The 24,391-nt window shown below is 37.8% G+C and overlaps 1 protein-coding gene across 5 annotated transcripts in view; it reads right to left on the reverse strand.

Annotated features, from left to right (window-relative positions):
- Positions 1 to 14,362: 14,362 nt before the first annotated feature.
- LOC6585011 (neurotrimin) overlaps positions 14,363 to 24,391 on the reverse strand; it is a 46,429-nt gene continuing 36,400 nt past the window's right edge. For 4 of the 5 annotated variants that reach the window (XM_044007145.1, XM_044007133.1, XM_044007136.1 and 1 more), the window contains exons 5-10: positions 23,933 to 24,125; positions 23,710 to 23,838; positions 18,401 to 18,520; positions 17,191 to 17,361; positions 16,592 to 16,647; positions 14,363 to 16,446 (exon numbers count right to left, since the gene is read on the reverse strand). In XM_044007145.1, the coding sequence (XP_043863080.1) occupies positions 16,102 to 16,446; positions 16,592 to 16,647; positions 17,191 to 17,361; positions 18,401 to 18,520; positions 23,710 to 23,838; positions 23,933 to 24,125 (1,014 nt within the window). In that variant the 3' untranslated portion in view covers positions 14,363 to 16,101. The remainder of the gene's footprint in view (positions 16,447 to 16,591; positions 16,648 to 17,190; positions 17,362 to 18,400; positions 18,521 to 23,709; positions 23,839 to 23,932; positions 24,126 to 24,391) is intronic. The other variant, XM_044007131.1, reaches the window with a different exon arrangement.

A 24,391-nucleotide genomic window follows, 5' to 3' on the forward strand; every position in this document is an offset into this window, starting at 1 on the left:
TTTTAGTTTGAATATAAACTCTCTGAGTTTAATTTTGGGTCAAGCTTTGGTGCTCGACGCAGTGTTGTTTTTCAAGGGCAACTTTCAGTTTATTTTCTTATTTTCCTACAACGAATATATATTTTTTGCGTTTATCTTTTCAAGATTTCTATTTTGCAATCGGTTTTAATTTAGCATTTTCTTACAATTATGTCATACTCACAGTACTTAATCAATCAATAACAAATAACTTGATTTAATTACATAAGTAACAATTTAATTAAATAAAAAATTTAATGAAATGAAATTAAATAATTTAATTAAATTAAATAATTTAATTTAATGAAATAAATAAACAAATATGTAATTGAAAGCAAATACGGGTTTCTTGGCTTGCCAAGCATTGGGGCCCGGGTATCGGTTCGTATAGATTGTAGAAGAATTTCCTTTTGTCTTATAAGCAGAAGATTCAAATCAAATTATTATTGCACTCTTTAAACAGTTAACCTCAAGATAAAATATTGTTGTTTTTTTTTGTTCCTTTATATATTTTGTGCCGACAATGCCAAGATGTACGTTCACATACCTTGAAATGAGAGCTGACAAGCGATTGAACCAATTAGAGACACTTCGTGGGTATTTCAATTGTTTTGGGGTTGACTTAGCCGAGGGTTAAGTTAATGCTGAGGCAGCTGTCAAACTGTCGGTCATTGCCATTGTCAGTGACGTTTGCACGTTTCGTTTTTTTTTGCAGTGTATACACACACAAACACACCCACACGCACACACACGCACACGCAGCTAGGCAAAGTTTCTGCTGAGCTTTGCAGTTGCGCCACACAAAGTTGCGCTGACGTTTGCAACATTTTGTTGCTGCTTTTGTTGCATTGGCTCTATTAAACATTTAAACTAAGTGCAGGTCACGTCACGCGCCACACACTCCATAGCCACTCACACCAACTCCAGCTCCAACTCCGACGCCGACACCGACGCCGACGCCGACGCCGACGCCGACTCCTGCCACACTTGACTCCATCGAATCCCCCTAATTCGTCGCAATTACTTGCCAAATTGTTGTTGCCGCTGTCTTAAATTGTTGAAAATGTTGCGTTTGACGTTTGATCAGGCAGCTCTGATGGCCACATAAATTTTGATTTATGCCGCACACGCACATGCACACTGGGGCAGCCACAGATACATGCACATACGTACAGATGTATCCATCAGATACATGTGCGGCACGCGCTTCATTAATTTGTCATACGAAGCGATGCATAAAACAGATAGAAGTGCGGGTCAGGTCTATGGATATATCATTAAGCCAGCAGCCAGTTCATAATATATTTGCCCAGACATACACAAACACAGAGCCAGCGGGGGAGGGAAACAAAGAGAGAGAGAGAGAGAGAGAGAGAGAGAGACACACACTCAGACGTACTCACAGGCACACACACTCAGACAGCAACATGCAATTAACAAGCCATTTGTGACATATTATATTGCATAAAATATTTTTAAAACATTTTTTAACTTTAAGAAAATTCAAAAATAATGCAAACATGCTTAAAAATGTAAATAATAGGCTTACAAAATATATTTGAATATTAAATAAAAGAATTTAAAAATTTAAAAAAAAATTTAAAAAATTTAATGCAAACAAGCTAAAAACATCTAACAAGCTTAAAAAATAAATATTATACTGTATATTATATTGACAAATATATATTTACAAAGTTTTACAATTTAAGAACATTTAAAAATATGGCAAACAAGCTTAAAAAAGGAATTTAAAAATGAGCTTGAAAAAGTAATTAATAAGCTTAACAAATAAATATTATGCTGTATATTATAGTGAATAAAATATTTGAACATTTTAAAAAAATTTAAGGGAATTTAAAAATATTGCAAACAAACTTTAAAAAAAAAAAATAAAAAGCTTTAAAATAAATAAGAATAAATAAAAAATATTAATATTAAGAATTATAAATTATTAAAATTAATAATGACTCCGCTTAAAGCGTATATGAAAGAGCCTCCGCTTAGTACGTCTCCGCTTATCCCGACGATTTTTTTCATATTTTTGAATGCTTATAAAATACACAAAATTATATTGAAATTTACAAAATGCAGTACTTCCAAATATATGCATTATTAAAGGTGAAATATTTGAAATCATTGAAATAAATTATTAAAATAAAATTCAACAAAAAATTAATAAATCGACAATTTATAAAAAAATAAATAAATAAAAAATGTATTATATAAATAATTTATTTATTTTTTTTTTACACAAAAATGTACATTATATGATATTTATTTATTTATTTGGGACACTTTATCTTTACTGTATACAAAATGTTGTGTTTAGCATTTTTTTTAAATTTAAGAGTATGATATGATTTATGAAATTCTATTTGAAATCAGAGAAGGTTCAGTAAGAGCTGCAAAAGTCTAGAATAGATCTTTCATATACTGCCTTCCTTATGAAGCTAACATATTTATAATCTATAGACAAACTCAAGTATAAATGTAAAAATAAGCTGGGGTGGAAATTCTTTTATGAGCTGCTCTCTCTTGGAGTGTTTTGGGGGGAGACAGGCAGGTAGTCTTGATAAGGAAGTGCGAAGGACTCGCTTCGTTGGCTCAGCTGTTGCTGCTCAGCATCATTTGAGTATTTTTTTTTCTTGGTTTTTTTTATTATTGCTCGCTGCTTGCTTGTGTTAACCTTGATGCCAGCGGCTGATCCGATTTCCGTTTAAGTTCCCCAGCCATTGCAATGCCGCCCTCGCCCGCTAGCCTTGTCACTTTCACAATTTTCGCACCGCCGTCAGGGAAAAGCCGTGGGCGACAATTGAAATTATGGATTTTATGTGTCATAAGCTTTTATTGATGCAACAATCAAATATTTATGATGACAATTCCCGCTGACAATGATGACAATAAAAGTGCTTTTAGTAAAAATGAGCGCAAATGCGAATATGTATTCAGCATTCGGCATTTAATATTGAGCAGCCGCTGAGTGCCTGGATACGATTTCTTCTTGCCTGCATTTTCTTTCAAGTTTATGTAATCGAAGAGCATTTGATCTTTTTTCTTTCTTTTGTATTTTCCATATATTTTAATCTATTTAAAGATGCTTTTTAGGCATGCCTCGCAGCTTTACCTAGTTGATTGCAGCAGCAGAAGGTAGACTTTGCCTATTGATTTGACTGTGCTTCTTTAAATGCTTCTCGCTTTAGTTGTTGTTATACTTTGCTTTATTGCATTGAGGATTCGACTTGTTTTGCTCTAATTTTTCATATAAAATTCTTCTCTTTTTTAGCTTTGGTCTGTCTTTTCCGATTTGCTTCTCGATTTGCTTCTTGTTGCCTTACTTCTCTATATGCTTCTTGCTTTACCATTTGATTTGTCGTCAGCATTGTAAAAATTTTTCATTGAGCCTTGGTAAGTCTAAATTTCTTCGGTCTTCGTTTAAGCTGTTTTCTTTGAGATGCTTCTCGCTTTACTTCTCTTTTTGCATTTTATACTGACTTCAGATTCGTTTCCTGTTTTTTTTTTTTTTTTTTTTTTTTTTTTTTGTAAACAGTTTTATATTTTTTACATTAAAAAAGTTTTACATTAAAAAAAAAAAACTAATAAAAAAAAATCTAATATACATTTAGATTATATATGTATGTGTATTTATATTAATATTCTTACATTTTTATTTATTTATTTTATTTATTTTGTTTTTATTTTATTTTTTTCTAATATTCTACTTTATTTTATTTTATTTATTTTTTATTTTGTTATTTTATTTTATTATTTTTATTTATTTATTCTAATATTCTATTTTATATTTTAATATCTATTAATATCCTATACGATCATCTTTTTGGGGACATCTATTGGGTGGCACTTTTTGAGGCGTCTTTTCCCAGCCTGGCTAGTAAATTTGTGTGGCTGTCAAGCTGTTTAAAATATCTTGCCGAATATAGTTGTAGGACATCGCCTACTTCTTTTCAACTTCTGAAATTTTAGTTCAATTTCTCTTCGAGCTGCTGGTTTTATTTTATGGCCAACTTCTTGCCAGGTACTTCTTGCTTTGTTTCTCTGATTACTACTCTCATCTCATAGCTCACTTTCCATTTTCATCATTATCTTTACATATCTTCTTTAGAAATTCCTCTTTACTATTCCTTGTTTCAATATCTTTAATATGGTTTACATATTTTATTTCTATTACACATTTACGTTTAATTTAATGCATTGGATATGCGCTTAAAGCACTTGGCTAAACGTGAAGCTCAGTTTGGGTTTTATTTTGGTACGGAATCGCCTCCCTCCGCTAGATTAGACGAGTTGCCTGTGTAGATAAAGCGCGCAGTTGCATATATATGTATATGCATATTTAGATATATAGAGGTATATATATGTATATATATAACTAGTTCGCACAGTCGCACTCTATAATTTATATAGACCAACACATTCACACACACATACACACACACACATGCACCTACGTGGAGAGCGTGTCTTTTACCTGGCTTCCACAATTTAGCCGGGATTTTGCACACTGCCTCCGCCTGCATATCATGTAAGCGGACCCGTGTACGATTCCTTCCGCATACAGTTTACCAGTCTATCTGTCTGTCTGTCTGTCTGAGTCTCTATCTATCTATCTCTCTCTCTCTTTTGCAGTGTGTGTGTTATTCTATCCATATGCAGACAGTCAAATAGTGAAATATCTATGAGTGCATCCATTATCCTTAATACACTTATGCGCACTAATGTGCTCCACATTAATGTGGGAGAGCTGCTTGAAAATTTGGCTTCTATATTCTATTTTCTTTTCATACTCGCTCGCAAATCAACAATGGGCATATTAGCTGCAGCCATTGTCTAACTCACTTGGCATAGATAGTCGTGTATAATGACAATAATGTTCGCTTAAGTCTTCTTAAATTCGCACAGACATTTGAATAAAGTAGAAGAAGAATATAGAAGATATATATATATGTATTAGATCTTACAACTGATATCTACATTCTCACTTGAGCTAAGCTAATACTGGTAGATGGGAAATTGTTTAAGTCTTATCTTTCATAGCTTGAAGATCAGATAAATGCCCATAAAATATCGTTTATCGATATGGCTATCGATATTTGGCCATATCATTAGCTGTTATAGATCTGTGAATGAGTATTACTTAGTCAGTAGCATCCAGCAAAGCAAATTCTTCTCATTTTGACTCTCTACTTCTCTCCCCTTCGCTCTTTGCCCGCCGTTTAGCCGCCTCTCTCTCTCTCTTTCTCCATCTTCCATTTACTTGTATCATATTCGGCCCACTTTATTGCAGTCCTTTCGTACTGAGCATTCGGCTTTCGGCAGAACAATAAGAAACAGCCGGGAGGGCAATGCATTGGCTCGATCTGCTTCGTGGCTGGGCAACATGTTGGATTTCCGTTTCCACTTTTGCATACCAACTGGCAGTGGGCGTGTCTGAGCCCCATTGCCGCATAGCCCGGCCCAAGTTCTTGGCAATTATTTAGCGATATCCAAACTGGTCTGCCTGAGCGCTGCCTGGGACCCGAGCCTCGATTCTCTACGAAATTTCTTCGAGCATGCCGCAGTGCAACGCAATGTGCCGAAAGTTTTGAAAGGAGTTGAACTTCAGGTTGCAGCTAGAGCTGGCTACCAAATCGATTTGGCAAAGGCCGTTGGCTATTTGTGCAACTGTTTGGCCGCTTGACCTATGATGTTGGCCAGCTGCTTGGGCTAAGCACTCGAATGAGTCCTTTGGGCTAACTGTGTGACAAGCAGTTTGATGACCTGTAGCTGGGATTATATTTCTTATGTTGCTAGACAAACTGTTTGGGAAAACTTCTGTTGAACTCTTTCATAAGTCGTTTTGGTTAACTGTTTGGACTGCTGAGCCCTAGTGTCCCGTTTTTCAAAGTCCTTCAAATTGCTGTGGGCTTAACTGCTGCATAAACCTTTTGACAACCCATGAGCTTTAGTGAGGTATTCAAATAATATTTTATTAAGTGGTTTACTTGAAATTCATGCCATTCGATAAGATATTATTATCATTAATGCGAAACGATGTGAACTGAATAAGCCTGAAAAGCAATTTGACAAGCACTTTAACAAGCAGGTTGACCAGCCCATCCAAATATCATATCACTTAACGAGTTTGCCAACTGTTGCAAAACGCTTAAATATTTTTTTTTTCAATTATCAGCTTCATTTTTTGTAGATTTTCAGAAATAAATAATAAAAAAAGAATGTTAATTAAATTTTTGGTATATCGAATAACAATTGAGCAAACGGTAAAACTGCGTGCTGGCTTTTTGACAAAAGTTATGCAAATGCTTCAAATTGATATTTTGCAAACAAACCCGGATAGAGAGAGAGAGAGAGAGAGAGAGAGGGAAGATAGTGAGACGGACAGAGCAGCCGCTAGCGGAGCGCTGTAATTGCTTTTATAGCAATTCAGTTTTTATATTTTATTTTTGCGTATTTTTTTTTTGTTTTGTTCATTCGATCCAAAAATTTGTTGGCCAAACAGTTTTCTGATCAAATTTTTGGTCGAATTTGTTGCCAACTGGCGGCTGGCAAATGCAAATACAGAAATGCTTTAAACTGCATTTAAGCAGCGAAACGGGCGAGTAAATAAACCAGCAGGAAAAAAAAAAAAATGAAATAAAATAAAATAAAACGAAAGAAATTGTGAGCGTGGAGGCGTGGCAGGGCGGCGTAGGTGGCCTTTGTTGCAACAAAATTATATGCAGGCGCAAATATTTTAAATGTTAACAATAAAACATGCGCACAGTAAATAAATGCAACTCACAATGCCAGCACACGAGTGTGTGTCTGTGTGTGTGTGTGTCAGTGTGTGTCAGTGTGTGTGTGTGTGTGTGAGTGGTGTAAACAGCGTTGCATGCAAACACAAACAGACAAACAAGCGGCGCAGAGCCTAAAAGTATGCAACGCTTTTTGCTTCGCTAGCTTTCCCTTGACGCGCCCCTAACCCATGCCACGCCCCATCACACACAGCAGTCAGCCCAGCCCGTCCGGCAGTCCCAGCACTGGCGCCGCATTCGCATTCAAACAGCGACCGCTTAAAACACTTTACTATCGCATTTTGGAATTGTTCAAATATCTTTTGCCCACCTGCCCCAGCTCTGCTTCTACTGCTGCTGCTGCTGCTGCTGTTGCTGTTTCCCTTCTCCTCGCGCCACGCCCACAGCTGTGGCACAGGCCTTGCTATAAAACGATTAAAATTCTTAAATATTTGCGCCAAACTGACAAAAAAAAAGGAGAAAAATAAAAAGAAAAATAGACATAAAAAAAAAAATTAAAAATACATTGAAGATGCGCCTAGAGCTTGGCTGATCGACAGCTCAATACCCTGTAAGCAGCGAAAATAATTAATATACTTGATTTGGCCTGTTTTGGACTAGGCTTATAAATGATTTACTTTGCTTTTCCTGCAGAGGCGTAGGATCCCAAAATTTTCGAGCTCTACCTGTAATAGATCTCGGGATCTACACAGCTCTAAGTAAAACTAAAGTTTAGTTCAAATCGAGTGAAAATGCTTAAAAATATATTAAATAGAGCTCAATCTATCTTCAACTGCATTCAGGCAAAGCCTAGCAGCACATCAGCTCAAGACTGCTCCTGTTTTGCCTGTTTGTCAATTTACAGGGTATGCGGAGAATAGAGGCAGAGAGATATAGGCAAAAGATATATATTGAAGCCGGTCAGCGTTTTTATAGATACTTTTCTATACACTCACTCACACACACACGCACACACACATGTATGTAAAATATATAGGATAAAGTTTATATGTATGAAGCTGCAGTTGGTCAACAACAGATCGCCAGCAGCTGGCGCTAAGCCGCAGTTTTTCTCTCTCTCTCTCTCTCTCACTATTTTTGTATATGCATTGTTGTCATGTCAGCACACACACATACACACACATACGCACACGCTTGTACAGCTGTGTTAATATTGACACCAAATAAAAGGGACTTGTTTGCAGGCTTTTGGGCAACTATTTAAATAAGGATCTGGTTACGTTTGCCTACAACAAAATGGCCAACAAATTGGCAAATAAACAACAGCAAAAAATTATATTTATAAATATGTGGCCAAAAAGTGATCGACTAAGCGATGCCCTGTTGAAAAATGCACAGTAGCAAAGAATCAGTAAAGGCAAAGAAATATCATGAAATTCATGTCAAAGGCAAATGATATTTGTAGTGTGGGAATATCCTTAATGTTATAGAAAGGCTTACTATATAATATATTAGGTACGAAATCAATCATCCACAGCTCTTGTGGTCTCTGAGTTCTGTGCTTTTTAACAGCGTATTTTTATGGCCGCAAATCTATGTTAAGGGAATATCCTTAATCTTATAACAAGATTTTAAATTTGCTTTTTATCAGAGCTTATAAAATCTTTTCCCTTCAGCTCACATAGTAAATCAGTTCGATATGATTATGTTTTGTCGTTTTTTTTTTTTTTTTTTACAGGGTATAGCTTGTACATACATGAGGAAATATTTGGAGATTTTATATATTGTATATATACTTTTATTGTTTTTTTTTTTTTTTTTTTTTTTTTTTTTTGGGAATGCCCTCATTCAAACTATGTTTTTTCATGTTATGTACTGACATTTCGTGTTGCCAAATAATTCACACAAATTAAAAAAAAAAAAAATGTTTTCAAATGTTTCATTTACAAATTTCCCTTCGAATATATACCCTATATTTTCATTTTATTTATCTCTATATGCGCCATCTATATAACGGAAGTCTAGCAAATGTCATATGGGCACAATAGCTCTACCCCTCTATCTCCCCATCGCTCTGCTTCTGTCTTTCCCACTTACTAAAAATTTTAAGAAAGCATTGTCCTTCCATTTCCTTTGATCGATATCTTTATTCAGTCAGAAATGTGATAATAATTTACAATCATGTCGTAGGCCAAAAAGCGCATGAGAGACTTGATTTGCAGCTCATAGATTGATGCAAATATGCGAAATTGAAAAAGTAAAAGGCATGGATTGACGGGTGTTCATATTTGATGTGATAGAAGTCAATTGTAAGTGTCGCAAAGGCATGCGAAAATCGGCTATGCATGACTGCAGCATACTCTGTTTGCGTTTGAGCAAGACAGGGCATTAATGACTGAATATAATTGTATATAATATTTATATTGGTATTGGGAAAAAATGAGAGCAAGCCTATAATCCATTTGTGCTTAGGGGGAAAATGTATAAAAAGGCGATCCAATGCTGGGTCTCTAAATTTGAAGACGGAAGAGCAAAACTTATTTAGTGTAAAAGAGAGAGAGAGAGAGAGAGAAACACAGAGAGAAAGAGAGACAGAGAGAGAGAGAGGAAGAGAGAGAGAGCGAGAGAGAAAGCGAGACACAGAGAGCGAGAGAGGAAGAGAGAGAGAGAGCGAGAGAGAAAGCGAGACACAGAGAGCGAGAGAGAAAGAGAGACACAGAGAGCGAGAGAGAAAGAGACACTATCTAACCGGTTAGACTGACAGTCCAGAAGACAAGTATGACTTGAAGCCAATATACCCGATTTGCGCATTGTCGAACAGTGTATTCGCTCGGCAACTGTGCGTCAATCACCAAAAAATGTGTCCGTTGCAATGGCAAAAATGTTGCCAAAAGCGGCATGCAAAAAAAAAAAAAAAAAAAAAAAAAGGAAACGAAATGCAACTGCAAGTTTTTACACATTTAACAGACACACACACACACATACACACACAATGGGCTGTGACAAACCATAAACACACACACACAACACACGTGTCTTGATTATTGAAAAAACAGAAACCGCAAATGTTGTGGTAGGAGGCGACAGGCATTGCATGCCAGAACAATGGTCATTTGAGCTCGATTTGTTTCGAAAAACGTTATGTAAATACACACACACACACACACACATACACACATATGCAGAGAAATGCAAATCTACAAATCTAGCAACCAACAACAACAACAACAGCAAAAAGAAGAGCATGCTCTATACAAATATTTTACAGTATGTTTTGTTGGTCAAATGATGGTAAACAACAGCAACAACATTCATCTGTCTATCTACAGCAGATGTGCGAAATGGTATGTGTGTGTGTGTGTGTGTGTGGTTGATTGTGCGGGCGTGTTTTTTTTTTTTTTTTCATTTTAAAGTTGTAGTTACAAAATATGCACAAGTCTGGCAGAGTTATTTATATTGTATGTCGCACAAAAGCACAAATAAATATACTAGAAAGCTAAGCAGTGCGTTAACAGATACCCTGGACATTTTTATGTATTAGTGAGGCATACTCTAACTAAACTACAGCTGAAGCTGAACTAAGTTAACTCCTCTTTGAGGGTGGAGCTGAGAAGTGAAGCCTTCAGCAGCTGCAAAGATGCCTTAGGTTTATGATTAATTTAGCGTTTCCTTAATAATTTTACATAGTCTTACTTACTTAGATTAGATTAGCTTAAGAATTTTTGGTAAGTAAGAGCTGCAAAGCTATGGATAGTGAATAAACTCGACAGTAGCTACTAGCGATATTATTCATGGCTTCTTTGATAGGCCTAGCAGCTATAAAGTTTCTATCAAAACAAGTTTTTTTTTTTTTTTTTTTTTTTTTTTTTTTTTAAGTTTTCATGTTAAAATTATTTATTTTTCAATTCAATGCAATCTATATAAACTTAGTCAATAAGTAAAGTGATTAATACTAACAAAATGTAATTATGAAATATTAAATAATACAATATTATATTACTGAAATATTTATAATATATATAAAAGTAAAAAGTTTCTCGTAGAAATATTAAGATAAAAAATATAAATTAATTATTAATTATTTATTAAATACTGATTTCCTGATTAATAGCTAAATGTTTAATTTTATTAATTTTTATTTATTTATTTTTAATTAATTTGAATCAAAAAGAACATTTTTTTAAATACTTATTTTAAAAATTTGTATTTATAAATTTATAGATTTATTTTGGGTACACTGTTGAATTTTTTTTAGAGCTTAAGCCTTGAACCATCATCCTTATTTTCGGTCATCTGTCAAAGATATTTGATAAGCATATTAAATTATTATTATATCTCCATTTTTGAGTTCATTAATTTTTATTAATATTGCTTAGCATTAATACCAATTAAATAAATTCTTAACCAACTGTAAAATTAAATCTTACCTTCCTGTACCCCAGTGGATCAGTTTACTCACACTAATTGACTCTATTATCCGCTAAGTGAGACGGAATATCTAACACAATCTAATATTGACCCATCTAACTGTTCTAGTAGAAATCAGTACAATATATGTGTATTGAAAAAAAAAAAAAAAAACTACATTATTTTCAAGCATTTCCAAGCTCAACAATTGATTCCACGCGAAGTTTAATGTTACCCAAATCAAGTTTGAGTATTATCGAGCTCACATTCCAAACTGCTCAGGTGTAGCTCTTAAAGATCCTGAGATATGCAAAATACAATGAAGAGTTAACTTAAAGGTTTTCCATAGATCATATGAGATAAAGCACAGCTTCTGTCAATCATACCTGTATATCCGGTATATTTAGGCCAAGTTATATAATACTGCTAAACAAACTTCTATATTTTATATTACCTCGCTTAATATTTCTTAACTTAATTTACAGGGTATTTCAGACGACAAGCGCAAAGAAACGAGTGCAAAATGAATAATTTGTGTGACAATGCTGCCTGAGCCTGAGCCGCAGTCGTTTCCTGTTTTTCTGTTGCTTTTCGGGCCAGAGAGTGTGTCCCAATGCAAATGGAAAAAATATCTTAACATTTGCATCTTTTACATTTCGCAATTGTTGGGCACGAGCAAGGGGGTGGACAGAGCGCGTAGCTGGCAGTCAAAGATTTCACAAGAATGGAACCAGAGTCAGAGTCGGAGTCAGAGTCAGAGAGTACCCGAATCCGAATCAGAGAACCCGTTGGCTGAACCGGCAACTGGCAGCCAAATATTCAGAGAGCTAGTGGAAAAGTGGGCGGCTGTTGGAGCAGGGGCATGGCCTTAACTTGAAGCTGCGTCTCACGTTTGTCTAATAGTTGAAATTCATCTGCATAACCATGTGACTGAGTTAACTATGTGTGTATGCTCAGTGCTGTATGTATGTATGTGTGTGTGTTGATGTGCCTACGTGTCTTTGTGTGAGTGTCTGGTTTCACGCTGTATGCACTGCTAATGATTTGATGTCGTCTCCAGCGCAGCTCAAGCTCCTCAAACCACGCGGCCAGAGTTGCCACGTTGTCAAGCGAGCGGGGGGTTGGGTGGCACGAGCTAAATGAGAGAGGGGTGAGGTGGGTGGAGTGGGTGGAGTGGGCGAAGTGGGTGGAGTGGTGCTCAGGCTGGAGTATGCCTTGCCGAAGACAACCTCCTCAGCCATTCTTCCCTCGTCAACTGCATCAAATTGAAGTGCCTGGCAAGTCAAGACTTAATGCCAAAGTTGCTGAACTTTAATATAATCCAAGTTGATGGCAGCGCTGCCAGCGTTGCCAGAGTGTCAAATGTTTGCGCATGAAGTGCTACACTTGGAGCTGAGCACGAAATAAGTTATATGTATGCATGTATATGTACATACATACATATATGTATGTATATGCGATGAAAAAAGTTGCATTAAGACATCTAATTGGCCTTGACTTTAAGGACGCTGCTGCCAGCAGCTCGCGAATTTAAACTTTTAGATTCTGTAAGACTTCATTGCGTGTCCGTGTCGAAAGTGCTTCAGCTGGTGTTTGAGCCAGATCAAATGGAAATTACAGAGCCCTTTTGTTAACTTGAAGTCCTCCTGCTAAAGCGCATGTCAAAGTGTCTGTAACCTACGTCTCATGTTTAGTTGCATGCTAATATAACTATGTTAAGGCCATGTTAGCGCACGTATAGCACCTTTAATTAGAGATAATGTTAAAGTGTATGTTAAATAGCATGTTATTGTGTGTCATACAACGTATGGAAGTGTTAAAGCATATGCTAACATTAAATGTTAAATGATAAATGTAATAAAGTGCATAACAAAAATAATGTTAACGACTATGTTAACGCCAGCTCACATAATAGCTCTTTTTTAGTTCATGTTATTTCAATGGCATTTCAATGTAGTCCAACTTATTTTTGTCCATTGTGAATTAATCGAAATTCATGAATTGCCTAAGAAATTAATAATAAAGAACTTTCCCACGCACCATAAATAATTCATTTTTCATTGATTTATATATTTTTTTTCCATATTTATTTCTCATTTATTTTGCAATTATTTGTTTTTTTAGTTTGTTCTGTTGTTGTTTATTTCATATTTGTTTTGGGTATTGGTTTCGCTACTGCTTGGGGCTGTGTTCATTGATCAGAGTTTACAATACAAATACAAACAATATTTTTATATACATGGAAAATAGGCTAAAAATTAGAATGGGAAGAAGAAGAAGAGAATCGCACCGATCTATGAAATATTGTTGAGACTTGCAAGTATTTCTTTTATTATTTTTTATTTCCATTCATATTTTTTTAGTTTTGTTAATTATTTTTTGTATGTGAGTATTTTGACTCTTGAAATCTTTTTTTTTTTTTTTTTTTTTTTTTTAGTTTTCTGTAGCGTAGACATTGAATGCATTACGTTTTTCTGGTATATATATATATGTATATATGTTTGTGTGTGTGTGTGTGTTTGAGTGTATTTTTATTTATATATAGATAGATTTTTCTTCTTTTTATGGATCTGTCACATGAAGAACTTAGTTAACTTTAACTTATCTTAAAATCGAGAGTTTATTTTCTTCGTTTTCAATTGTTGCTAAATTGTTGTTGTTATTTATACTTATATATGTAACTTTGATTTGCTATGCGATATCGTTTATCTCAAAAAAAAAAAACTTTATACATATATATAATATTATATATATATATGACTGTATTGTATATATATTTAGTGTATAAACTTTTGTCTTAGTATTTGTAAAATGTATTTCTTGAACTCTCTCCCTGCCTCGCTGTGTTTCTCTCTTTTTAACCCTCACTCTCTCACTCTCTTTCTCTCTCTCTCTTCCATTTCGCTAATACATTTGTGGTACGTATATTAAGTCAGAGTCAGGCTGATTTAACCGTTAGATTACTATATTGGGGCTGCGTATACCCTAGCATATTGCCGAATCGTGTCACAAGAGTTTGCATTATGTAATTCGAGTATTTTGCTATCCACATATATACACATAATATGTATCATGCATATACATATACATATATATATTTTAATGTAGGTATATTGAATATTGAACACACATACATACACTATCCATTGATATACATATATATGTTTTTCTTTTTTTTTTTTTTTGTTTTTTTTTGGTTTTCTTTTTCTCAGATGCATTTTTGGCACATTTTCTTTACGTTTTACTGCAAATATTTTTACACAATATCAAACAGGGAGTTAAGCTGAAACACGCATTAGATAGTTACACATGCACGCACACACATATGCACATAGGTGTATGTGTGCATGTTCTTTAGGGAGAGAGCGAAGGAATTGGATTTGCATTGATTACCTAACGAAATAAAGCTGGGAGTTTCTTGGCATTTGCTCATGTCTTGATTGCACTGGTTCCAAATCAATCTCACTAGTTCAAATTAAAAATCTTGAACTTATACAATTTTCATACTAGTTCAGTTGAGCCAGCTCAGCTGTAAATTTTCTGTGTAGTGGTTCGTTTAATATACTCTTTGATTGGCTTGGTTCAAATGAACTAGTTTTGTAAAATAAAGATATTTTATGCTGTTTAAAAAAAGATAGAAAAAAAATACACAAAAATAAAATAAAATGTATAATTAAGTTTGCTTTTCGTAGTAGTTCATCAGGTGAACCAGTTCGCTAACTTGCCAGCCTAACTGTAAAATGAACAATGCCGAATTTTAGCTTATGTAAATGAAACCAATTGCATTTCATGAACAAATGCGAGCAATGCGTTAACAAGAGGTTAAGAACACTACAGGTGCGAATATTTACAATATATCGTATTTCATAAGTTGTATATAAATATTTATCATAAATATGATTTGAGCTGAACCGTATATATAGTATAACTAGTTGTATATACAGAGACCCCTAACCCACCCATAATGAAGTCGAACAACAAAAATAACATAAATATGACTTGTAGACAAATATATGTATATGGGGATTTCTGGGGCTAAGCTATGTTAGATGTTGGATTATCCAGCTGGGTTTCTATCATATTCAAGATTATTTATAGTATTCATGTGATTGGGTCTTTAGTTTTTTGTTATACTCTTGCAGAGCCTATTGATATCTGAGAGGATATAATAAAATTACGTCAGAGAGACCAGCTGTTCGGTATAGTTCCCTTTGAATACTCAGAGAAAACGAATCGAGGAGCAGGACAGCCTAAATAGCATATAGCTGACTAGGGCTAGCCACATATCGAAATACTAAAGAATTTTATTGAAATTCTTGTTTCGAAACAAATTACCTATAGACAATATATATCATATATATCAGACAACTCTATCGATTGGTTTGCAGTTCTAAGATGATATGATATCTATGTAGTTTCTCTGCAAGAGTCTTTAAGCTTCGGCGAGCCGATCTTTTCTTTTCCTTTGTAATACTTGAAGTAGCTAAAGCCTGTGGAACCGAAGGAAAACAGAGAGAGTAACATATGAACTTTGACATTTTCTTGCTGCTTTCGTCTTTCCGCTTATCTTAAATATTTAGTTTTAGTTATCTTTTGGTTTTATTTTTTATAACGAGGTAACATTTAAACGCGTTGTTTTTCAATTTCCATTTAATCTTAACTACTTACGTTTACATCAATTTCATTCATTATTTATTTTATTTTTTTCCTGGCTTTTATATTGAAATATGACCAAAAACCTTGAGCCCCAAAAAAAAAAAAAAAAAAAAAAAAAAAAAAAAATGATGAAACTCTTCAAACTTTTGTTCATGTTTGTCTGTGTGTGTGTGTGTGTGTGGGGGGCGTGGCATATCCAATTTTGGCCATGCGTGTGTGTTGTCGTCTTTTGTTGTTGCCAGCGCATTCTTATAATTACAATTTAATTAAGCTATAATATGAAACGAGCTTTGCAGCTGCCGTCGCCGACACCGTTCGCTGCAGCCATTGTCCTTGTTGTTGTCACTGTTGGTGCTGCGACTCGAGTCGAACCATCGCCCTGCCCCCTTGGCCCAGGCCCACTGCCATTTGCCAGAGAGCAGCAGCAGCAGCAGCAGCACACATTGGCTGTTAATATTACAAATAGCGCCAATAGAAATGGCTTTATTAGCTGGCGCGCCTTGGCCGCACCCCCGCTGCCCATGTCGGCGTCCTGGCTGCGGTCCTTGTAGAGGCGACCGTTCTGATTGCGCGAGCCATCCTCGTGGCGGTTCTCCTTGAGCACCACCTCGTTCTTCTGCGGCATTTGAGACGTGGAACAAAAGCGTTTTGTTTGATTTCATATCAATATCATATGTTTGCTTACAAGAGTGTGTGTGTGTGTGTGCGTGTGTGTGTGTCTGTGTTTGTGGGTGTGAGTGTGCATTGTTTGCTTCACTTACCGTCACTTCGTTCAGATCCTCTTCGCGCTGCGCTTTTTTGCCAGGACGTTCCATTTCTGAGTGAAGGAAAAAAAAACGCCGAAAAAATGCAATAAAAATGAATGAACTTGTTCAAGTGAACCGAAATAGTAACCATATTTTTTTTTTTTTTTTTTGTTTTGTTTACATTAGCAATTTTGAAAAGCTTTCTTTTTGTTTGTAGCATAGCAGGAAATCGCTAAAAAGCTGACTGGTTCCATCTAAAGATGATCTAAATATAATCCATCTAAATATGATTCGGTTGGTCAGCTCAAAAATGAACTAGTTTAAGTTGATAGCTAAAGAGTTAAATATTTTTGAGTATCGAACTATATCTGAAACAAACTAGAAGAGTTATCTGTCTAATATTGATTGATTGAATGCAATCTAAGTAAATAGCGAAAGAGCTAGTAGACAAAAAGAACTAGTTCGAAATACTTAGCTTATTCCATTAACTAATAGTTCTTCCATCTAAAAGAATCAGCTTGACAGTCAACAGATAACTACTTGAACATGAGGCCTACTTCAATAGAGAACTAGTTCTTTTGTGTAAGTAGGTGTTCAACATCTCGATAGCTTACCGTATAGTCGTATGGTGCCTTCGGTGTCGCCAATGCTGTTCTTCGAGATGCACTTGTAGCCGCCAAAGTCGGTCGACTGCAGCCGTCGAATGTGAAGAATCATCTCGATGGCGTACATGTTGTTCTCCTTCTCGGTGAGGGCATACCGATCGCCGGCTATAATCATTTCGCCTGCAACGAGAATCGAACATCAAAATGGGAATCGCCTCATGCGAAATGCGAGAAAGCAGGAGCAGCAGGAGCAGCAGCAGCAGCAGCAGCGAAAAGTTCACTTTGATGATGACATTTGTGCTGCCAGCGACGACAGCTCGTGCCATGCTGTCACGTTTGCAATATACGTCAAATGCACTTGACAAGAGCCACACAGAAAAACAACAAACAAAAAAGGCGGAATACAAAGAAAAAAAAATAAAACATAGAGGGAAAACAGACGAACCGGCTAAGGGTTTCAGGCTCCAGAACTTTGTGAGCCAACAAGAAAATATTTGAGCATCGAACACGAACCAAATAAAGACAAATTGCGGCATTGAAGGGTTTATAAAGCTTCTGGCTTCTTCCTATACTGCTACATTCTCTCTCTCCCTCTCCCTCTCCCTCTGCCTGTCTCTATCTCACTCTTTTTCTTGCTTTCTTTTTCTGCCCCCAGTCAAATCCAAGCACCAAATGGAAAACGCGCAAAAAATAGAAAAAACTGGCACTAGTAGAAAAAATCTATGAACTGGGTGTACAATCTAGAAATACCTTTTATTTAGCTTTATGGCCTCAGCCATAAAATATATCCATCAAATTATCGATATATTATTAGATTGATCGATAGAAATGGCTATGGAATTGAATCTAAGTTGATGGATTATATATAGTTACAATTTCATAGTTAAAAAATCTATAACTATTATCAAATAAATGTCGATAACTATGATACGATAACTACGCTCTATATATCATCATTATAATAGATGGCAATGCTTGCATGATCAGTGAATTACAGTTAATTATCGATTAATTGTCGATATTATTATTATTATATCGTAAAGCTTCGATAGGTGATGCTAGGTATCAGGCATTGCCCTCGTCGAATTGCTCGCTCACAGGGTATGCAATGCGTAGCGCGTTATTTCGAAAAGCAAAAACAAAACAAAATGAAAAAAAAAAAAAAAACGAAGAGTAGGAAAATAAAAGAATAAAACGACAGCAGAGCCAAAGGACTTACCGTTCTCGCGCTGCCAGTAATTGATGGCCTTCGGTGATGCCTCCACGTTGCAAATTAATGTGACATCCGTTAGAACCGGGGCGCCAACCAATTGATTTGGCACTTGCACCAGCGGATGAACTACAAAGTGAAAGAGAGAGAAAGAGAAAGAGAGAGTGTGTGAGCGAAAGAGAGCAGTGAGTGTGTGTGAATGGGTTGGCTGAAACAAGTTGGTCAACATAATCATCAAGGCTGCCAATGGACTGCATCAGCTAAGCAACTAGTTGCCAGCCCCTCGAGCGGCCAATTAACTGGCGAACTGGTTCCGAGCGTGAGCATTGGATGCTGTGACACGCATTCGAAATGCCGTTATTTGTTAATGGCAGCAACGTCAGCTGATACGTTTTTAATTGAAAATGAATTATTTTGCTGTTAGCCCCAAACATGAAGCCAACAATTTTTTGTTCCTTTGTGCAGCCCTTTGTGCCGCTTGCACTTTGCTAGTCGATGCAATCGAGCATATAAGCTGGTCTGCCTTTGAGTGCTGTTAAGGGCGCCCTTCCATGCGATTCACATATTCAGCTACATATATTACACTTGGCCTAACATTCTGTTAACATTATATATACTGCCTACGAGCTATTGGTAGCATAGCTTATGATAGATAGATATAGATATGTTTAGCTTATATTTAGTCTCAGCAAATTTTAGCTAACATAGGTCTAGCTTATGTTAAGCTTATGTTAACTCATTTTTGCCACTCTTAAGTTCCTGTTAATGTACGGTTGCGTCACATTTTGCCAACATAATGTAAAATTCTATTAAATGCATATAGTTCACAGACTGTTAACAGCTGTTAACATAAGTTTACATAAGCTTCGCTTAATTTGAGCATATGTTAACTCATTTATTTATAGACTCTATTATTTTTAACATTCATTTGTTTCATTACAAATGTTAGCTGCAGCTTACTCAGAGGTAATGTTAAGTTTATGTTAACTGTTAGCTAACATGCTGTTAAGCGTCCTCTGGCCTAATGCCAAACATTTTCCCAAATACACAGTCGAATTCACGTTAGCATTCTGCATTTTGCTTAATTTTTTATAGGGTATTTTCGTTCTCTGTAAACTTGGCTTTTGCTCTGCTCTCCTCACTCTTTTCTCCTACTGTCTTCTCTTCTCGGGTCGTGTCAGTTTGTGGTTTTTGCTCTGCAATTTTTCTTGCTTCTTTTTTTTATATTTTGTTTTTTTTTTTTCCGTTTTTTCCCTTTTGTTTTGTTGTTTTTGGCATTGTCTTGGGCTTTGCCGCTGACCATCATTGTTTTTGGCTTTTCAACTTTGGTTTTTTCATTTTTCTTGCTCTTATTTCGGCCAGCTGTCCGCCATGGCATGCCCAAATGCCCCCAGCCGGCCCCCGCGCCCCACTCTCCTTGGCAGCCTTCACTTCGTTAGCTGCGCCGTTGCATTGCTTGCGTTCAACCGTTCATTATTGGTCAATTTATTGGATTTGTGCATGCTTCAAGTGTGTATGTGTGTGTATGAGTGTGTGTGTGCATGAGTGTGTGTGCGTGTATCTGTCATGTAGCATATGTCATGTGTTGTTTGTCTTGACTCGTGTTGTAATCCCTGCGCCATTTTTGTGGCTCGGCTTTCCTTGTTGCTGTCGTTGTTGTTGTTGTTGTTGCTGCTGTTGCTGTTTTCGCATTGCCCATCAACTTATTGAAAATGTAATTTGTTCTAATAGAGTTTTACAGCTGCTTCGACAGAGGCAGCAGCATCAACCCCAACAACAACAACAGCAACAACAGCAATAACAACAGCAGCTGAAATTACAAAGGCTTACACGCGGCGTATGCGTAATTTGCTGTTGACTTTTCTCTGTTATAAATTGATTATACGCGGCTTGGGCAGACCATGAAGAAAATGAACGAGTAGACGTCCAAATTCTTTCTTTCAAAGACAGACACAGATTGGGAGATGAAAGAAAGCAAGATGAGAATGATAGATAAAGATAGTAAGAATATCAAGAGAAAGCCTAGGACGCAGAGACGAGCATGGAACATAGAAAAGGCCGTAGAGAGAGTGAAAGCAGGGAAAGTGAGGTGAAGAGTGAAGAAAGAATGATCGAGATCTGAACGTAGGCACCAAAGAAGACAACAAAGAAAGGGAATAAGGGAATAAGAACATATTTTAACATAACCAATTTATGTATTCAAAGCACATTGTATAAGAAGAAGAGCCAGTTACTGTGGCAGCATGAGCCTAGCCGCTGTTAGAGCCGTCAGTGGTGCTGCTGTCAGTGCTGGGGGCATCGGTGGTGCTGCCCGCACTCGTGATGGAGTCAGTGGTGCGAGCTTCAGTGGTGCTAGCTTCAGTGGTGCTAGCTACAGTGGTGCTAGTTTCAGTGGTGCTGCTTTCAGTGGTGCTATCAGTGGTGCTGGGCTCGGTTGTGGTGGAGCGCTTACCGTGTCCGCCATGTCCACAATCTGGACCATGACCGCCTGGACCACGACCACCAGGTCCAAAATAACCACCACGGCCGCCAGGACCACCGAAACCACCTTGGCTACCGGGACCGCCGCGACCACCGCCTGGACCACCTGGCCCACCTGAACCTCCTCGACCCCCGCCTGGACCGCCGAAGCCAGATTGGCCACCGTTTGGACCACCTGGACCGCCTCGACCACCGCCTGGACCGCCGAAGCCAGATTGGCTACCAGGAGCTCCTCGGCCACCGTCTGGACCGCCTGGTCCACCTGGACCACCACGACCACCGTGGTGTGCTACGGCAACGGCCACCAGAGCGAACAGTGTTACAAGTATGTAGGTGCGCATGATGTCTTCTCTCTCACAGTTGGAAACTGACTTTGAGTTAGTCCAGCTCTACTTGGACCTTTTATAGCACTTCTATTGACTCTGTCTCTACGTCAGCTCAACTGTGTGCTCAGCCTCTTCAATTTCCAGCTGTCCGTCCGTCCAACTAAATAACAAAAACAATTGCGTCACCGTCTCGCTTTCCATTCAGAGACGTCGTCCGAGCTGCGTTGAATAGCACAGCTGTTCTATTTATTTGATCATTGTGATCTATTTGATCTAACGGCCAGTGGCTGACAAGCGTAAATCGAAGAAAATGCGTCAAAAGCAAAAATAGGTCTCATGAATGAACGATAATCACAATGATAATCAATATTAAATTGATAATCATAATGGAGTTGATAATGATAATCAGACTGAGTAAAAGATAATAATTATGATGACTATAATGATGACAGTCCTGATGATAATGATAATCACCTACTGCATACTAAATACAGAATAATTAATACCAAGAAAAAATACCAAATTTCTTAGCATGAGTTCCTCTGCTTCTGATTAAGTCTCTGAGTAATTGGAGCCTGTCGAGTCGAATGGCTTTAAGGAATACATGGCAGGCATTCAAGCAGAGCATCACACACGTAAACACACATAATCTCTTCCCTTTTACTACTATTCATCTCCCTCTCAGAGTCGCTGTCCCGCTCTTGCGTTTCCCATTCGCTGACAGGCTGTCTGCCTGTCTTGTTTGTCTGGTGGAAATTTAAAAGCCAAGGATCCACTTAATTTTCTGATTAAAATCAATCAAGCAAAGCGCTGAACCAACTTAAGAAATCAAGCGGTAAATGTGCCCATGGGGGCGTGGCCCCAGCGCGGAGGTGGAGGAGGCATTGGGCGTTTGGCGTCGTTGCTGTCAGGTTAAGACAAACAAGCAGCAACCGGCTGAAGATGAAGACGAAGACGAAGATGAGGGCGAAGAGCAGTGCAAAAAGCAACGAGCAGAGACCAGAAGAAATCAGAAAAGACAGCAGCAGGAGGAGGCGACAGGAAGCAGGAAGCAGGAAGCAGGAGGCAGGAGGCAGGAGTCAGGAGGGAGTGGGAGAGGGTAGCAGGTAGAGTCACGCCCATATGGGGGTTTTAAATTGAAATTGAGACGCAGTCGCAAAGCCAAAGAGCAATAAAGGGGAAAAGGGAACAACAAACGTGGCCGTGGATGGTGGAGGTAGACGAATGACTGATAGACAAACCGAAGCAGAGATGAAAATGAAATGAAATGCGAGAGTCACAAAAATTGAAGTACAAGATAAAAAGAGGCAGAAGAAGGAGAGGAAGAAGAAGCAGAAGCAGAAAAGAGAAAAGCGGAAAAAATGGAAATTAATTTTTGCGGCAGTTTAAGCAGAGGCGTGTTGACACCGACTGGATGGGATGGCATGGGGGTGGGGGAGTTGGTTTCTCTTGAGATAAACAGAGGAGACTGCTCCTTCACCTCTTGAGGTGCGAACATATTGGTCGTGTCAATATAAATTGCAGATAGAATCTTTTACCTACAATATAAACACACACACACGCACACACTCACACATGTATATATATAGCCTTGCACATATTTTCAATTTAACGAAACTCTCCCTCCGGCATCCGGCGGCTCACAGCGTTTTTGTTGTCCCTTTGCAAAAAAATTTCATTAAGTTTAATGCGCTGCAGCAGCCGCTGGCACATCGAACTCCAGAGGGGACTACGGTTTGCTTTGTGGGCGTGTCAGCTGCTGCCTGACTCCCGCCCCCATTCACAATTACCACATCACATGATACCAAAGGCTGCTTGCCAGCCAGCCAGCCAGCCAGTCAGGCAGGCAGTCGAAGCCAAAAGCTGCTCAACTTTTACAACAGAAACGTGACGTCTAGACTAGAACTCGCTGCGGCGTCCCTTTGCCCAACCCTAATCGGCTGCCCGTTTCGCCTCCCATTCGCCGCAGGACACGCAGCTAGCCGCTGTCCTAATGCATTTGCAAAGTTTGCCTCGAGTAGGCGGAAGGCGGAAATCGAAACGGAAACACTTGCAGTTCGCGTTATTGCGTTTACGCTGCCGTGTAGCCCCGAGTCGTGCCGTGCAGCACAGTGTAGCGCGGTGCTTAATAGGGTGTACTGTAGCGAAGTGCAGTCGTAGTGGAGTGCAGCCGAGTGTCGCTGGATGTGGGCGAGTGTGCGCTTACACAGCACGCACATCCGCCTAGGTGTGAGACGTTATGATTATTATTCGAGTACCGGGCGTAGGGTCATAAATCAAAGCATTTATTGGCGAGGCGTGTGCACGACTAGCAAACGCCCTGTAGATAGTTATATTTTATTTTTAAATGTCCTTTTTCGTATGTATATTCAGATCTACTCTAAGCAAACTGATAGATATTATTCATATACAAGCATCGATGCATATTTCTAGACACTAATTCTCTCATAATAGCCTTGCATGTTTTACAGGGTATTTAAACTTAAACATAGAATGCATGTATATACTCACAGTGCACCTGTAGCTTCATGCGCTTGCTCACAGTTGGTGGCACTCCGTTGGAGGCGATGCACATATAGGCGCCCATTTCCGATCGCGTGACTTTCGACAGCGTCAGCATTTCGCCCTCCACCAGTATGGCTAAATGCGGCGAAAAAAAAATAGGTTAACATTATGCCAAGTCTGATATGCGGTCGGTCACAAAGTTTAGTTTAGCAAAATGTTACACACTCACCTTTGGTCTTCTGATGGACGCCATTGCGTGCGATTATCTCGCGTCCATCTTCACGCCGCCAGGTGATCTTCGGCTTGGGATGGCCGCGTGCTCGACACACGAGCTTCGCAGAGCCACCTTCCGGAACCATCATGTCGCCGGAGGTCTCCTCGTTTATTATATCCGGTGGTATGACCACCTCCAGGGTGGCTGTCTAAAAGAGATCAATCAATTCAAAACATAATTACGTAAATAAAAATGCATTAAAAAAAAAAAATATTTAAACCTTTTTATTAATTTTAGCAAATCTCAATTTGTTTGTCTTAACTTAGACGCCATCTTTACATGACAATCGCCATACTGATGCAGCCGCCATTTCTCTGCAGCCATAATAATAGTCATGCCATCCCTTTCACTCACTCATTAACATATGTGAAGCCGAAATGGCAAAAAAAGTAGCACAGATTTGTGCGCCAATCA

The sequence above is a fragment of the Drosophila mojavensis genome, unplaced genomic scaffold, assembly GCF_018153725.1.
Source record: "Drosophila mojavensis isolate 15081-1352.22 unplaced genomic scaffold, ASM1815372v1 contig_136, whole genome shotgun sequence".
NCBI classification, from domain to species: domain Eukaryota; kingdom Metazoa; phylum Arthropoda; class Insecta; order Diptera; family Drosophilidae; genus Drosophila; species Drosophila mojavensis.